The 19,111-nt window shown below is 39.4% G+C and overlaps 1 protein-coding gene across 1 annotated transcript in view; it reads left to right on the top strand.

Moving 5' to 3' along the window:
* The window catches only part of nrxn1a (neurexin 1a), a 1,764,001-nt gene extending 1,760,549 nt beyond the window's left edge, over positions 1–3,452 (top strand). The window contains exon 24 of the mRNA XM_072265192.1: positions 2,100–3,452. Coding sequence (XP_072121293.1) covers positions 2,100–2,404 — 305 coding nt within the window. The 3' untranslated portion in view covers positions 2,405–3,452. The remainder of the gene's footprint in view (positions 1–2,099) is intronic.
* Positions 3,453–19,111: the final 15,659 nt, after the last annotated feature.

Below are 19,111 nucleotides of genomic sequence, written 5' to 3'. Positions count from 1 at the left end.
ACATTAGAATGGAGGAAGGCTGGGTTATTATTATGAAAAAATGATCCTGTTATTAATATAATGAAAACCAATCTTTGATAGTATCAATGTATTAAACATTCATTTTCCTTAAGTGAATCCCCTAAACCATTCTCCTTATAGTCACTTTCATTTTAACTCTGCTTTCTCTCAATATTGTATTAGTTATTGTTTACCATATTTTAAGTTAATGTTTGAAAGATACGTTAACTATATTTTCTTTGGTCTTTCTTTACACCTTTTCTCTTCCTGAAAATAATGAATTTTAATCTCTAATCTAATTTTTAAACATGCTTCAATTAAATAACTTTGTGTTTCAAAGCATTAAAACTATGAGAAATAGAGGGTATTTGAGTTTAGACTTTCATCATCTTATCAATAAAGTGACAGTATGGCTGAAATACACTTGGCCGGGTTGTATATAGTGGCCTACAGGAGAACAGAAAGCACATGTTTATAAACTGACAAGAAAGAAATACATGCTTCCTTTTGAGGTTGAGGTGGGAAAAAAATCTGCTGGCTGCCATAATTGTATTAAAGTACCTGTAACTTGTTTACTTTCTGAGTTATGATTGTTTAACTGTCAATAATTTAGATTGTATGCTTAATGTCCTGTATTCCTGCAGTCTAAGAATTTAACAGTTCAGACAATACAACTGTTTGACATGACATTACACAGATATCACCTTCTATCTATTGAGTTGTGTTAAAATATAATAATTTTCACAGTTGATAGAATGGTAACTTTGAACTAAGTCTAACTGAGTTTGGCATTTTTCCTGTGCCTCTACTTTAAAATTAAAATAAATGCATTATGTTAAAAAAAAAGCTGCTCACTCACATTGTTAAAACTTGCCAAAGTTTGAAGGGGTAAGGTATTTAAGGATTGCCAACAGTTCCATTTAACTGGACTTCAATTGTCCCATGTGAAACTGCTAGGAGGATGTTCTTTTTTCCTTATTATTCCTGACAATGGACACATAGAATATGAAGGGTAGGAGATGCAGTGGAAAAAAAAAATTCTTGATTCCATCTGACAGCTGAGATCGATGTGCAGTATTTATTTTTAAACCAACAATGCTGCATTACTGTTGACCTCTAAAATAATTAAAAGAACCCATCTTAACAATCCCGATGAGTACTTCCAGTCTGAAGAAGAGCAAGCTCACACCTACAGCTCATCATTTATGTTTGAAATGGCATGTTGGCACTCTTACGGAGGTGAATGTGGATTAGTCACATGAGAAATAGATCTTGTTATATTTTGATAGATATGCTAACTAATCTGAAAATGCAACACATTTTAAGATATTGCATAAATTTATCTTGATTCTGAAATACTGTCATAAACAAATATGATTATGTTTTAAGACCATTCTTTTACAACTTTCTTTCATTTTCGCTTTCCTGCAAAATCATGGGGGCAATTTACTGACTGACCCACATATGGTGAGCATTCATTTTCATATTTTTAGGTTAAATGTTAATATGGTATAATTGTTCATTAACATCAAATGACTTGTATACTACCATATTGTTTTACCTACTTGAATTTTAACTGATTACTGTCTTTGAAATTAATTGCAAATGACTCCCATTAGAGAGGTGGACCATCCCATTGCTTAAGTAGCTTTCCATTATTTAACTCCATACTTTTCACCATTTGTCCCAATATTGGTTTATTGTAATTGAAAGCAGGAAACTGTCATTTATCTAATGTCTGCTGAGAGATCATTTTGCAATGTGGTGAAAGTTCAACGGAAGTAGTTTAAGTTTAAAACATCCCTTTACAGGCAATTTTTTTTCCAAAACAACTTAATTCTGAAAATTGAATGATTCCATCTCTATAACTGAAATAACTCTTTAGTACAAATACCTGGGTAGGAGCAAAGGAGGGCAGATCTATCGAGAACTTGGAAACACTATAGAAATACTATTTCAACTCTTGCAACAGTATCTTCTTTCCCAAAATGAGAGCCAAAAAGATTAATAGTGTGTTGAAACCCCTTCCAGTACCCCACCTTATTCCCAGATCTGAAGTTCAATAATAACCTCCCTTATATTTCCTGATATACTCACAGCATACCCCACTGGACCAGGTGGCAGAGGCTTCCCAGGAACAGCAGAAGTCATTCGAGAATCAAGCAGTACCACAGGAATGGTGGTAGGGATTGTAGCAGCAGCTGCTCTTTGCATTCTCATCCTCCTCTATGCCATGTACAAATATAGGAATAGAGACGAAGGTTCCTACCACGTGGATGAGAGCAGAAACTACATCAGTAACTCGGCTCAGTCCAATGGGGCTGTAGTGAAAGAGAAGCAGGTGAACAATGCCAAAAATTCAAGCAAAAACAAGAAGAATAAAGATAAAGAGTACTATGTCTGATCAAGCACTTGGAAGAAGGAAGCCTATAAAATGAGGAAACACAAAAACATTTTATCAAAGACATGATAAAACTGAGATTTACTTTTTGCAAAGCACATGGGATAAAAAAAAAAGACAGTACACATAATCAGGAGGGAAAGACAACAGTAAGCTTTAACATTTCAAGCTGGTTGGAGTCTCCTACTTGTTCACAGTGTTTTAATTTGCTCCGCCTTCTCGTTGTCTGAACTTTACTGTGGAGGCAACAGCATGAAGCATTCATCAAGAAGAGTATTACAACATTGCACAGAGAATCTACCTGTTACCATGAGTTTTTCAGCCAAAGTGCAAAACAATTCTGCAATGTGACAGAAGTCTTATTACTCCAAGAAACTTTAAAGTTAGTTAGCAGACCCTCAACATCAATGGGTTTCATCATCTTTATATCCATGGGAGACCTGTGTTTAAGTGCTGGCTACAACATAAGACTAATGTTAAATAGTATAACATGGAATAATCCCTTTCTGTTTGTAAGAAGTAAGAACGCCTTAATTTCATCCACAGGAAATATAAGGCATGGATATATACAAATAAAGAGAGAGCATAGATACAATCATTTGAAAATTTTCATGCACGCTAATATGTTATTACATACATTTATACAACATGTATATGTGCTTTCTGGACTGTGATGAGTGATGTTTTATAGCCTGTTGTATAGACAATGCAAATATTTCTGCTATCCAGACATTTTTGGTAAACGCAATGTTATAGCTGTAGCTATGGATAGTCAAGTTTGAAGTTGTTGATGAGATCTGCAATTTTAATGTTTTTGCAGCCATCATTAATAGTCTCAAACTTTTTATTAATTGCCATTGTAATGAATGTCTACCATACATGTAAGAGAGATACATGTGAATGTAAATATAATTTAGCTGCATTTTTGTAATTCAGACAGTAATCTCTTCTGTTTGAGGTTTTGTTGCGTGGGAAACAAAGCAAGTTTTACACTGAAACGGTGGCTAATATTATGAAATCTTTGTTAGATATACCAATGGAAATAGATCTCAATAATTTCATCTTTTTTTTCATGTTTTCTCTAAATGGGAAAAATAAAAAAAAGTTTCAAAAATCTCATCATTCCTTAATTTGCAAGACACGTATTGATGTCGTTGAATGTCAATCAATGTGCTTTGTTACATGGAAATCTTCCTAAATATCTACAGCATCACTGCAGAAAGTACAGTTGCTTATTTCTTCTTGTTATGCTTCACTTTTTTTCAAATTTAAACATATCCTTCTCCCATTTGCAAGCTTTAACATTAAAGCATTGAAGGTCTTTCATTTTCTAGCTCTAATGGGTACTATATATGGAATACTAAAATACCTAGATCTTAACTCATTAGTTAGCTTTTTATATTATTTTTGGTGATTTCATAGCAATAAACCTCGTTGTAATGTACTTCAAAACAAAGACAAAGAGAATATGTTAAATTCTATGGGTGCACTTCAAGGGAAACAAACAGAATTACTAAAGGCCTCCTGGGAGGAAAATAGATGTTCATACATTCAAACGGGAAGGAAAAAAATTAAAACTAGCTTTAAACAGCAGGGGCCACAACATAACAGGAACTATCCTATTTTGTGTCAGCAGTCAGTTCGAAATGGTCTCCTTGCCAACTGCTTTCACCATTTCAGTGACATTTACAACAATTCATAACATGAAGTACTCACTTCCACACTAACCGCATCAATTACATTTCATCTAAATAAAACTTAGACCATTGTTTTATCTTAAGTGAAAGGTGCCTTCTTGTCCAAAAAGCTGGAAAGGGAATTATTTTCTGAGTAAAGGGAACATATCAGAAACACCCTTAATCACAAAGATGTACTATATAACTGAAACAGCAATTCCATTTAATGTGATTATAATGTAATTTGTTAACAATTAACCAATCCATAAATAGTTCATGAAGAATGAATTTCCTTAAAGTGCATACGAATCCATACAACTACAATATAGTTGTGATTAAGGCCAGTTCTAACGTTGCTCTTGTAAAGTAGGGAAAAAAAATCATGCATGTTCCAGATTGCTACACAAATGTTTGCTCATATTAACATTTATGAATTTTGAAATTTGAAATATTATAGTATTTTATACCTTTCTATTGGCATCAAGAGGAGACTAGGTAATTACATGGGTTAAGTTTACAATCAACGTTCATTTCCTCAACAAACTCACCATTCCCCACATACAAAGGACTAGTGAAGCTGAGAAAAATTCCATCAACCTGACCTGCCATGGTTCTGTAGTTAATGAGGGAGTTCCTTGGTATTCAGGTTTACTATTTTTAGCTCTAGAGCAAAGTCATAGCTCATGCAGAGTAGAAATCTGTCATGGAGATTTATTGTCCCATTGATCCAAGGGATATAAAATAAGACTAACAGGCAGGTCATTAAGGTCATGTATTAAATCCATATATTAAATTAAAGATTGATGGAATAAAGGTTTTTCTTTACTTTATGTGAACCATTTTATTAACACTTGCAAAATATTATTGGATAACTAGCACTTGACAATCTGGACAGTTTTCAGCTCTTCATGTTGCCAAGGTAGTTCTATCCATTTAGTTAACAATTTGGTTCACAAGCTACACAACAACATTTTATGTCTTAAACTACCTACAGTCCATAGCATGGCAGTTTCCAAGCCTCATTTAGGTTGATACTGTTTGGTACTATAACGTGTTGTGTTTTGGCAAACTCTTGTTTTGAAGCTGTATGGAATTTTACTAATGAATGATGCATTTCAAACAAGATCAAACAAGCAAAACCATTCTAAAGCCCAATCCTCGAGTGCTTTGTGTGATAAATATTGAAAGAAAATTTTGTTGCAAAAGCCCAGTTAACCATTATTGAAAATGCTAAGCCAGTGGAATTTACTGTTTTTGTTAATAAAATGTTTCTTATAATAGAGACCTTGTGATGTCCATTCTTTTGTTCCTTTAATTTTAAATCTCACAATACAATGTACCAAGCAGGGTAATATTATATTTACATAATTAATCAGGCTGCCAATTTCTCTCCTGTCACCCTCTCAATTAGATACCTATTGCAAACACAAATGTATATGAACAGATGCCATACTTTTCCTTCGTACACTCAGTGGCCACTTTGTGGTACACCTGCTTGTAATACAAATATCTAAACAGCCAATCATGTGGCAGGAACTCAAAGTATGCAGACATAGGCAAGTGTTCAGTTGTTATTCAGACCAAACATCAAAATGGCGAAGATATGTGATCTAAATAATTTGACCGTGGATTAATTGTTGGTGCCAGATGGAGTGGTTTGAGTATCTTAAAAGCTACTAATCCCCTGGGATTTCCACACACATCTGTTACAAGCATTTACTGAGAATGGAGCGAATAACAAATAAAAACATCCAACCAACAGCAGTTCTGTGGGCAAAAATGCCTTTGTAATGAGAGAGTTCAGAGGAGAATGGCCAGCTGACAGGAAGGCAACAGTAACTCTAATAACCATGCACGTGCAGAAGAGTGTTTCTGAAAGCAAAACACATCGAGCCTTGAAGTGGACGAGCCACAAGAGCAGAAGACCATGAACATACTCTCAGTAGCCACTTTATTAGATACAGGAGGGACCTAAGAAAGTGGCCGCTGAGTGTGGGCATATATTACAACATGGGGAAAAAAGAATTAACTATTTATGGTCAATCTATGCCAGTAACTAAATCACTTGCACTTATATACAATTTGATATTTTGACTCAAATAATAAAGACAAATTTGAATTTATGCACCAGGTTCGTCGTGAAAAGTAATTTTTACTATTACTTGAACTCAGAATAATAAATGTGTGTTGTAGCATGCTTCCAAAATTGGTTCTTATTGAAATCAGCCAGGTCAAATTTCAGTACTGCAGTGATTTAATTGCAATGTTAAAGTAATACCAAATCTTCTTTCTGAGATGAACATAAAAAATTCCAAGGCAGGATTTCAAAGGAATGGTATCTCTATAGCTTTATACAATTGTTACCCTTCAAGGACACAGATATTGATTACTGTGTTATTATGACATTGTTGTTTGTGGAAGATGTTCCTGCATAAAATGACTATTGCTTTCCTACATTACGAGAGTGACTGCATTTCTCGAGTTATTTCACTGGTTGTAGCATAATTGTAAAAGTATTATTTTTCTCCCTTTTTTTTTCAGGACTACTAACCAAGCTAAAATTAATTAAACGTTTTAATTAATCTTCCTATTTTATTGAACAAAACAAATTCCATTTTTTTGGGGAATACAGGAACTGCAACTTCATCTCTATGTCTTTTTGCCTTGTGGGATTGGACAGAAAAAAAAACAGAATACATACTGTCAGTATCTTCCTCAAGATTCATGAAACAATTTAATCAAATTTTTTTAACATTTACTCACTACATATCACACACTTTCCGTTTACTTCTACAGAAAAAATAGCATTAATCTGAGCCTTTTTAGCCTTCCAATTAAAGTAATTGGACTTTGATCTGAAAACTTAAATTTGTTTCCCTGTCTTTAGATGTTGCCTAATTTGGAGAGTATTTTAAAATCCTCTACATTCGTTTCATAGTGGGGTGCTTGTTTTTGTTGCTAAAAGATCATTGCTTCCCCTTTCTCTAATTTCAGCACACTCTGTGGCTGACCATTATACTCTTAATGCTTTGGCTGGCAAGTGAGGCCAGGATTCAGAATGAGAAATGAACCTGAACATAACACGGTATGCAGAAGCTTAACAAAATATTTTACAAGGGTCCATGTGCTGAACGCAGTCCAAGTAATATATTTAATGTAATCTTCTTGATTGTTACACTTCTAGTAAAATGAATTCAAGATGACTTGTAAGTTCTGAAATAATGCTATTAATCCCAAAAATTGTCAGCACAAAGCAAAAGCAATTTGGATGATTAGAACATTTGATGGAATAAGTATCCTTTATATTATCTAAAATGATACACCTTTCCTTATAGTAATTAATTGTATTAAACATTACACTTGTGAAAATCCATTCCTATCATGAAATCCTTAGAAACTGCATACTGTCTTCTTGCTTTTTAACAAAAATCATTGCTGAAGCATTGCTTTAAACAATATATTTTATGTTCATATCCAAAAAAAGATGAAAAATATCCGAGTGAGTGGAAACATCAAAGTTTTTGTTGTTTCCTTATGTCCATGGAAGAATAACTGGCTTACTCTGCTGTTGTGCCATGAATTATAGATTTTCTTAATTGCAATCATTGATACAATGTTAGACATTTGTGCTCTCAAGGCTAATAATTTTAGATTCACCATTTAAAGTTATTACACTGCTTAAAATGATCTTCTGTTGCAGCATTATATCACAGCAGATATTAATTTCCTTGAACTCACCTAATTTGTTCTTGCTGTCTTTAGCGCTATATCAGTATATTTTCTCACGTCTTTCTTTGCTATATTAAAGTGTAAATATATTTCAAGGTAATTAGCAAAAATATCAGAGATAGGTTGATGAGATTTATATTTCTAATAAAATTTGTCCCGTTCTGTTGAGAGTGAGAACAATTGAAGAGGACAAGTCTTGTGTATGAGTTTCACTTGGGCCAATAAAAAGAAGTGAGGTTTAACTGGTGCAGCCATTGTGTGAGTAGAAAGGATTAAGTTATGGAACTGAGACCTTAATTTAAGAGAAACCAGCAAGAAGCAGAAGAGGCCAAGGTCTCAGGGACCACTTTGGATTGGCCAGTGCAGAAATTTGAGGTCTGAGGCTTCGGCAAGGAGGCACAGATGAGGAGCAGGTAAGAACAGGTAAGGATTTTTTTTTAATATAGCAGTTAAGTAAAATTAATCCAAATTACAACTAATTAAATAAAGTAGGGATGCAAGATCGGGTGATGTGTTGTAGCTGCATGATGTGTGAACTAGTGGACCCCCACTGTGTTCCTGATGACCATGAGTGCAGCAAGTGTTGGTTGATTGAAGAACTCAGGCTCAAAGTTGATGACATGGAATTTGTGCTTCAAACACTGCAGTACATCAGGGAGGAGGAGTATTACCTGGATACTGTGTTTCAGGAAGCAGTCACACCCAGTAGATTAGCTACTTCAAATTCAGTCTGTTAGTCCTAACCGCACAAGTACCTGACATTGTAAAAAGGATTTGTAACTAAGAAAGGTGTGACAGTGAGTGTGGTAGGAAGTGGAGGGGGGGTGTCTAGGAGGTACCCCTGGAGGAGCCTCAGCCCTGGAGCTTGCCCAACAGGTCTGAGATTGTTGCTTCATGTGAGGTTGAGTGAGGGTCATAGGAAGCATGAGGAATCTAATCATGGTAACATGGTTCGGGGGGCAGGGTGTAGAGAAGAGAAATGTAGTAATAACTTGGGGATAGTGTAATGAGAGGAATAGACACAATTCTCTGTTGCATGGGCCGAGAGTTCCAAAGGCTGTGTTGTCTGTTTACTGTCTTGGTTCAGGGCATCTCATCTGACCTGCAGAGGAATTTGGAGGGGGCAGGGACAAAGTGATTTGGTGTAGGTACCAACAATGTGGGAAGAATAAGGAAAGAGATTCTGCTGAGGAAACTCGAGCAGCAATTTCTGAATTGTTACCTGAGCCACATGCAGATTGGCACTGGGTTAATATGATTTAAGAGCCAAAGGTGTGGCTCAGAGACGGGTTTAAATTTGTGGGATATTGGCACTAGTAGAGACAAAGCAGGGAGCTATTTGAAAGAGATGGGCTCCGGCTGAACTATGTGGAAACCAGGGCTGTAGTGAATCACATGGGGCTAGGGCTTTAAACTAAATCATGGGGTGGGGTTTCACAGCTTGGAGAAGTATGGATAAAGTCAAAGGAAAGGAGAGTGTATGAGAAGTTACTGAAGTCTCTAGAATAAGGAATAAAATAAAAAGTTTAGATGCTGATAAGAATTTAAGTTCAGGCAACATGGAGACAAAATTTGAAAAGTGTGGTGAATGCAGGATTGAAGGTGTTATACTTAAATCAGTTAGAAATTGTCAAATATGATGTCATGGGCATCAAAGAGTCATGGTTGAAAGAAGATCACGGAAGTGACTTTAACATCCAAAGATAGCATCATATTAAGAGGACAAGCAGGTGGGCAGAGTGGGTTGTGTGGCTTTGTTGGTAAGAAATGAAATCAAATACTTAGAAAGGATAAATAGATAGGGTAAATGCAAGCAGGCTTTTTCCACTGGGGTCATAGCTTAAGGGTGAAAGGTGAGAAGTTTAAGGGGAACAGGAAGGGAAACTACTTCACTCAGGGGGTCATGAAACTGTGGAATGAGCTGCCAACACATGGTCCATGCAAACTCAATTTCAGAATTTAAGAGAAGTTTGCATAGGTACATGGATGGTAGGAAAACGGAGGGCTCTGGTTTCCGTGCAGTTCATTGGGAGTTGGCAGTTTAAATAGTTTTGGTATGGACTAGATGGGCCAAAGGGCTTGCTTCTGTGTTATACTTCTCTACGACTCTAAGGAAGTGACATAGGATCAGAAGATGTAGAATCCCGAGGGTAGAGTTAAGGAACTGCAAGGGTAAAAAGACCCTGATGGGAGTTATACCTATGAATTCCTGTACCAGATAGTGATGCAGCTGATCGGGCAATCTTGATGGTGCTCCTGTAAAAATTGTTTAAATATCGGGGGGGGGGGGCGGGGTGACTTACTCACCTCAATCTCCTCAGGAAGTGGAGATTCTGCTCTGCTGTCTTGATCAAACAGGTGGTGTTGAGGGACCAAGTGAGATTGTTCGTTTTGTGCACTCCCAGAAATCCCTCCATGGAATAGCCATCGCTGTACAGTGAGGAGTGGCCAGCTTGCACCTTTCTAAAGTTCACAGTCATCTCTTGATCTTGCCTACATTGACACTCAAGTAGTTGACTCATGCCGTTCTACCAGTTGCCCTACCTCTTCTCTGTAGATTGTCTCATCATCATCGTTGAGGCAAACAAAACTGAATACAATACTCCAAGTGTTGTCTAACCAGGTGTTTTATAGAGCAACAACATTAATTTGTAGTTCTTGAACCCAGTCCTCCAACTGATGAAGATCAACAATGAAGTCCATCCGACCCATCTGTTCTTCCACACTAAAAATCCTGCCATTGACCCTGTACTCTACCTTTAAGCATGACCTTCCAGAGTGCATCAACTCTCTTAAACTTAGTTTCATGAACTATGCATCGTTGCAGAATGTTTTGAAAAATCTGTTGTTATTCCAGCCCCCAAAAATCAATGATCACTAGACTTAACTACAGGCCAGTTGCACTTACATCAGTCATAATGAAGGTGGTTAGCACAACGCTTTACAGTACAGGTAACCCATGTTCAATTACTGCCACTTCCTGCAAGGAGTTTGTACAAGCTCCCTGTAACCACATGGGTTTCCTCCCACAGTCCAAAAACACCAGTGGGCAGGTTAGTTGGTCATTGTAAATTGTCCCGTAATTAGGCTCGGATTAAATCAGGGGATTGCTGGCCAACATGGCTCAAACGGCCGGAAGGGCCTATTCTGTGCCGTATCTCAATAAATAAGTGAAAAAAATTAAAAAATACTTGAAAGGCTGGGCTTGTCATTTCTCAAATCCATTAACTCAAAATTTTCTGGATTTTCTGCAGTTTACCTACAGAGCCAACAGATTCTGTACATGATGCAATTACGTTGGTCTGGACTTTATCCCATAGCACCTCGACTCCCCTGGTACATGCAGTATGCCTGAATCCTTTTTTGATTTCAGTTCAGCCTTCAATACCATCATTCGTGAGCTTCTGCAAAAGAAATTTCCAAACTTAACATACCAGGTCCCATCTGTAGGTGGATCAAAACTTCCTTTCTGACAGATGCAATACGTGTGACTAGGAAAGTACCTTTCCGTCCTCTGCTCAGTCAGCACTGGTGCGCTACAATGGTATGTTCTCTCCCTCTCCTATATTCTCTATACACCAAAGACTGAACCTTCTGTGATCCACCACTTAAACTGATAATGTTTATGCATGACACCACTCAATGGACTAATCACCATAGGCAATGAATTCAATCACCACCAGGAAGTAAACAATCTCATGTCCTGGTTCAGTAACAACTTGGAGCTGAATCCCTCAAAACTGTGGAGATACATTTTGACTTCAGGAGAAATGTGGCTCCTCTCCATTCACACACCACCAACAACTTTACAGTTAGCACCATTTCAACATTCAGGTTCTTGGGCTTTATTATTGCACAGGACTTCTGATGGGAGAGCCAAATCTTCATTAACAAAAGGCCTTAGCAGTGAATGTAATCGAGTTTGTGGCTTGGTGCCAGGCAAATAATCTCTTCCTCAATGTCAACAAGACAAAGGAGATGGTCATTGACTTTAGAAAAACCCATAATACTTACACCTCACTTTACAGCAGTAGAAACTGAGCAGTTTCAAATTGCTGGGAGTACTCAACTCCTACAGACCCAAGACAAAGCCTCCACAGTCAAGAAAGCTTATCAAAGTCTCTACTTTCTGAGGAGAGCTGGTTAATGTGCATCATTACTCATAACTGTCTACACATTGAGTTGAGAGCGCCCGAACATGGTCGCATCACTGTGTGGTATGGAAACTGCACTATAGTCGAAGGAAGGGCTCTACAACAGGTATTTAAAATGGCCCGGTGCATCACTGGCACCAGTACGCCCACTGTCAAGGATATATGTACAGAACAGTGCCAGAGAAAGGCCAATAATACCATGAAGGATCCCACTCACCCTGCTTATGGACTGTTTGTCCCACTCCTATCAGGGAAAAGTCCACACAGCATTTATGCCAGGACCATTAGATAACAGTACCATACACACCACCTAGCATTATACATATATACATATACACACATATATATACACATACATACATATATACATACAGTCAATGTATATAGCAATTACTTGCAGATTGGTTTATTGTTTTTTTTGTGTTCGTTATGCATATTGCTCATGTACTGAAGAATGACAATAAACTATCTTGATTCTTGAGCTGGAAAAATTCCAGCTTTTCCAGAATATGCTGGTGCAATCCTACACTGCTATCATAGACAATATCCTCACATCAGCTGTTTGTTTCTGTCTGTTTTGGTGCAGCATCCTCCCACAACATACAAAAACCATACTGAACTGTCAGGTCAGCTGAAAAGGTCATTGGCTGCAGTCTACAATCACTGCAGGACTTGTTGCTGCCCAGGACAAAGAAGCAGGCTGAAAAAAAATCAGTGCAGATACTACCCACCTAGCAAAATGCCTTTTCCTCAAGACAGTTAATCTGATCAACCATTCTGGATGGCCAAACCACATCCTCTCTCTCTATTCTCTGTCACAGTAAACACTTTAAACTACTTTTTATAATGCTGTTTACATTGTAAATACAGGATAGCATTTATGCACAATTTATTCCTATCCTTACTTAAGCTTCATTTTTAAAAAATATATTTCATTATTCTTATAATAGTTGAGTATTATTGTTTTTTGGTTCATAGTGCCAAAATATCATAGCAAGTTCCTGATACATGTCAATGTCTATGGCAAATAAAGTTTATATGATCTAAAAATTTACACTTTTCTGGATTGAACTCCATCTGCCACTTCTCAGGCCAGTTCCGCATCCTATCAATGTCCTGTTGTTAACTATGACGACATCCTATACTATCCACAACTCTTCAAACCTTCATGGCATCTCCAAACTTACCAAGTGAGCCTTCCACTTTCTGATTGAAGTCATTTATGTAAATCACAAAGGGGAGGGGATGCAGATCAGATGTCTGTGGCACACCAAACCCCAGGCAGAATACACTCCATCTAACACTACTCTCTGCTTTCTGTGGGTAAGCCAATTCTGCAATCCACACAGCGAAGCTTCCCTGAATCCCATGCTTCCTGACTTTCTGAATGAGCCTAACATGGGGAACATCTCAGGTTCTATGATAAGGAATTGGACTTCAATTTCTGTATTCCTGCAATGTTCCATGGGAAACCATTTCAAATGCCTTGTTAAGATCCATATGCTCCACATCTATTCCTCTATCTTCAATTTGTTTTGTCACTTCCTCAAAGAATTCTCTCAGGCTCCTGAGTAATGACCTACCCCTCACAAAATATTGCTGACTATCCCTTACCAGACAATAGTTCTCAAAGCGCTTGTAAATCCTGTCTCTAAGAACCCTCTCCAATAGTTTGCTCACCACAGATGTTAGACTCACTGATCTATAATTCCTCAGATTATCCCTATTACATTACATGAACAAAGAAATAATATTTGATACCTCCTATCACCTGGTACTAAATCTGTGGCCATTGCAAAAACATAGATCATTGCCAAAGGCATAGCACCCTTGTTTCTCATGTACTGTAGTAACCCAGGGTATAACCTGTCCATCCCTGGGGACTTATCTATCCAAAAGCTTTTCAGAAGTCCTAGCACTACCACTTTCTTAACATTGACATAATCCAGTTTACTGGCCTGTTCTACACTGCCCTCACATTTGTCAATCTCTCTCTCACTGGCAAATAATGAATCAAAGTATTCATTAAGAACCTCCCCTAGATCTACTAGGACAAAACAAGTGTCCTTTTCTATCTCTGATTGGTTCCACCCTTGCTCCAGTCATCCTCCTGTTCTTCACATTCATGTACGAATGCCTTAGCGTTTACTTTAACCCTACTCATTAAGGCCTTGGTATTCCCCCTTTTAGTTCTTCCAAGTCCATTCTTCAGCTGCTTCCTGGCTACCTTGCCTGGTCCTTGATTCTTAAACCTTAAGTAAGCTTCTTTCTTCCTCTTGTCTAGATGTTCCACATCTCTTGTCAACCACGGTTCCTTGACTCTAAAATCCTTTCCCTATTTTAATGTGTCAAATCTACTCAGAATCCCACACAATTACTCCCTAAACAGCCTCCACATTTCTGTTGTGCATTTTTCTGACTACATCTGTTCCTAATTTATGCTCCCAAGTTCTGTCTGCCCATATCCCTGTCATAAGGCCATAATAAAAGTCAGGGAGATGTGATCACTGTCTCTGAAATGCTTACACACGGGAAGATCTGTCCCCTGACTAGGTCCAATGCCTTATATTATATTCAATCTGGCTTCTCTTCAAGTTGGCCTGTCAGGAATCCTTAGTGTAAGACAATGTAATTGGTGAAAAAGTACATAATTCACAGCCACCGACATTGAGTTGGGATTGATTTTAAGAGGCTGGTCTGACGTGATGACATAATTACATAAAGTACTTTTACAGTGCTTTGTGTTTAGTGCTTGGAGTACAATAAATGAGTTCTTACGGTTTTTCTTTATCATAAAATGCCTTCACCATTTTTATTTGTGGAAACGTACATTGGTGACACTGATGCTCCTGGATTATTCCAGAGTTATTCAACATGTCAGGCAACACAATTGCTTTGAAACTGCCCGAGGTTTGGGAGAAAAATGCCATTGCTTGGTTTGTACAAGATGGGACCCAATTTGTGATGCGAGAAATCTCCCCCGACAACACCAAATATATCTATGTGGTTGCGTTGCTTGGCAATTCCATAGCTGCGAGAGTGGCAAGTCCACCAGAACACAATAAATACTGATTTCTGAAAACACATCGTTTACAGACTTGGACTATTGGAGCCTGTGTGTGTGGCCTCAGCAATGCTAAGCCATCGGAGCTAATGGACCACATGCTGTCTCTCCTGGGAAACCACCATCCTTTTCTTTTCATTCTTATTGAATTCTTCATGCAGCCAATGCCTGATCAAGTTTGCATAGCCCTCGCTAATGCACCTGTGAAAGACTATAGAGAGCTAAAATGGCTGATAGTCTACACTCTGCTAGGCAGCAATGCATCATTCTCCCGTTCCCCTCCTCATCAAGCCTGGTTAGCAAGGCTCCAAACATAAGGAAGCCCACGGCTGTGAAACAGACGATGCCAGGACTGTGTTTTTGCCAGAGTCGTTGTGGTACGAATGCTAGGAAGTGCTGACTGCCTTGCAGCTTCAACAGTGCAGCACATTGGGACAGCAGAGGTCTGTGAACACAGTAGGTTTCAGCTGCCAGGGTCATCTACTGATCATTACTGACTATCTTTCGGGGTGACATGGGTGCTCAAGTGAGTGTGCTGCTAGCATCGCCTATTGATGAGAAGGCAAAGAGCGACAGAACCTCACTGGAGGCCGCCAATGGCGGCAGCTTCCAGACTTACGGAACATGATGGGTGATGCTCTGCTTCAGTGGGTGATGTTACATACCCCGTAACTGGGTTGCCAAACCAGCAGAAATGGATCACTCAGTTGGAGTCTGGATTACTAGAACTAAGAAAGTTTTATTAAAGAAACAAGCAACACAGTAAGCGAAAGGATAATAAATGCAACAGTTCAACAATGATAAACACACATGTGCACAGAATTAAGATAACAGCATCAATCAAGCTCTATCGTTGTCTAGGGGTAAATGACCAATTTCAAAGTGACACAAAAGTCCAATTCGATTTAATAGTTCAGTTCGCAGTAATCATTGCCATGGCAATGGATGTAGGGGGAGGGAGAGAGAGAACGACTGATCATTCAGAAACAGCTTCCACTCACAGACCAGCGATATTGCTCACAAGCAGCTTTCGGGCGGGTCCTTTGTGATGTCACCTGAGGTCACCGACTATGACCCCTCCTCCAGATGCGGTCGATCCTCTGCAGTGAACCCGGCACCCAAGCGAGGGTGGACACACACCGGGTTCCCGCTGATCGTACCTTTCCACCCTGTGCGTTTAAGGTCCGGTACTTCCCACCGACTCGTGAGAGGCGCACCGCTTCCAGGGTCTCGTTACCTCGGGTGTCGTGTGTGTGTGTTGCCTTAGCGAACCTGTCCCTTTTTATACCCCTGCTGGGGTATCGTCTGTCCATCACTTCAAACAGTTCAGGATTCAAAGGGGGAGCCGCTCCAGACAGCTCTCTCTCCTGTCCCTTCATTACACATCTCCAGATGCTGCTTCATTGTTCCTTATCTCTCCTTCCCCTGAGGACAGGTGGCAGACCAACTGCTGATGCCACTGATGCTAACCCAGGCCAGCAAACATCTTAATTTTATGTGTATTCTCGTCACAGTGATAATACACACGGGACTTCATCCTGGGTAAGTGGCTATATCTCTGCTCGGTGCAGGTTTCCTGACTGCCCAAGGACTATTAGTTGATCTTAAAAACTGCTGGTTTGAGAATGACAAGGACTTTGGGTCGTTACCCTACTCCCCTAGTAAATTCTTGACTCTGTCAAGCACATGCACCACCAAATGTGAGTTTACTTGACTGCTGGGTGATTTCCCAATTATCACCAAGCCCACATTCTCCACTATAGTCACAAAACATGTGATTGAGCACCATATTCCCATAAATGGCCCGCCAGTCCATACCCGTGTGTGTAGACTGGACAATGAAAAGTTGGCAATGGCGAAAGTTGTTTGCCAACATGGAAAGATTTGGCATTGTGCATGGTCGAGTAACCCTTGGGCTTTGCCCCTCCATATGGTCCTAAAGTCCAATGGTGGTTGCCGCCATGTGTGATTACTGATGCCTTAACGAGGCCACTACCCCCTATCATTACCCACTGTCACACATCCAAGACTTTTTAGCATGTTTACCTAGGAAGTTAGATTTTTCCGAAGTTGATCTAGTTAGGGGCCCACGTGCTCAGAAGACATAGAAACACAGAAAACCCTCAGCACAATGCAGGCCCTTCAGCCCACAAAGTTGTGCCAAACATGTCCCTACCTTAGAAATTACTAGGCTTACCTATAGCCCTCTATTTTTCTAAGCTCCATGTACCTATCCAAAAGTTTCTTAGAAGGCCTTATCGTATCTGCCTCCATCACCGTTGCCGGCAGCCCATTCCACGCACTCACCACTCTCTGAGTGAAAAACTTACACCTGATATCTCCTCTGTACCTACTCCCCAGCACCTTAATCCTGTCTCCTCTTGTGGCAGCTATTTCAGCCCTGGGGAAAAAGCCTCTGAAAATCCACACGATCAATGCCTCTCGTCATTTTATACACCTCTGTCAGGTCACCTCTCATACTCCGTCGCTCCAAGGAGAAAAGGCCGAGTTCACTCAACCTATTCTCATAAGGCATGCTCCCCAATCCAGGCAACATCCTTGTAAATCTCCTTCGCACCATTTCTATGGCTTCCACATCCTTCCTGTAGTGAAGTGACCAGAACTGAGCACAGTACTCCAAGTGGGGTCTGACCAGGGTCCTATATAGCCGCAACATTACCTCTCGGCTCCTAAATTCAATTCCACGATTGATGAAGGCCAATACACCGTATGCTTTCTTAACCACAGAGTCAACCTGCGCAGCTGCTTTGAATGTCCTGTGGACTCGGACCCTAAGATCCCTCTGATCCTTCACACTGTCAAGAGTCTTACCATTAATACTATATTATGCCATCATATTTGACCTACCAAAATGAACCACTTCACACTTATTTGGGTTGAACTCCATCTGCCACTTCTCAGCCCAGTTTTGCATCCTATCAATGTCCTGCTGTAATCTCTGACAGCCCTCCACACTATCCACAACAGCTCCAACCTTTATGTCATCAGCAAACTTACTAACCCATCCCTCCACTTCCTCATCTAGGTCATTTATAAAAATCACAAATAGTAAGGGTTCCAGAACAGATCCCTGAGGCACTCCACTGGTGACCGACCTCCATGCAGAATATGACCCGTCTACAACCACTCTTTGCCTTCTGTGGGCAAGCCAGTTCTGGATTCACAAAGCAATGTCCCGTTGGATCCCATGGCTCCCTACTTTCTCAATAAGCCTTACATGGGGTACCTTATCAAATGCCTTGCTGAATGCTCTTTCTTCTTCAATGTGTTTAGTCACATCCTCAAAAAATTCCATCTGGCTCGTAAGGCACGACCAGCGCTTGACAAAGCTATGCTGACTGTTCCTAATCATATTATACTTCTCCAAATGTTCATAAATCCTCCCTCTCAGGATGTTCTCCATCAGCTTACCAACCATTAAGGTAAGACTCACTGGTCTATAATTTCCTGGGCTATCTCTACTCCCTTTCTTGAATAAAGGAACAACATTCGCAACCCTCCAATCCTCCGGAACCTCTCCTCTCCTCATTAATGATGCAAAGATCATCACCAGAGGCTCAGCAATCTTCTCCCTCGCCTCCTACAGTAGCTTGGGGTAAATCTCATCCAGTTCCAGCGACTTATCCAACTTGATGCTTTTCAAAAGCTCCAGCATATCCTCTTTTTTAATATCTACATGCTCCAGCTTTTCAGTCTGCTGCAAGTCATCACTACAGTCACCAAGATCCTTTTAAGACATTCCTAAAATGGCTGTGATAACCCCATTTTGCCTCTGAGTTCTGCTATTTGTCTGAAAAATGCCACACAGACTTTTCAATAGCTGATGGACTCTGCATTAAAAGTCTTAGTTTTTCTCTTTGTTTACTTGGATGACATATTTCTTGCCAGTGCATCCAACTCCGAACAGGTATCTCATATCAGCACATTTTGAGTGCTTAAGCCAACTTGAGTTGATTACTAACCCTGCTAAAAGCCAGTTTGGGTTGTCACCCTTCGACTTGCTGGCCATCACATCCCCACCAAAGGTGTGAAACCCCTACTTTTAAAAGTAGCTGCAATTATGGAT

The sequence above is a fragment of the Mobula birostris genome, chromosome 8 (assembly GCF_030028105.1).
Source record: "Mobula birostris isolate sMobBir1 chromosome 8, sMobBir1.hap1, whole genome shotgun sequence".
In the NCBI taxonomy this organism is placed as follows: Eukaryota; Metazoa; Chordata; class Chondrichthyes; order Myliobatiformes; family Myliobatidae; genus Mobula; species Mobula birostris.
Note: the sequence above shows the minus strand (reverse complement) of the source record. Positions and strands in the feature narration are given on the sequence as shown.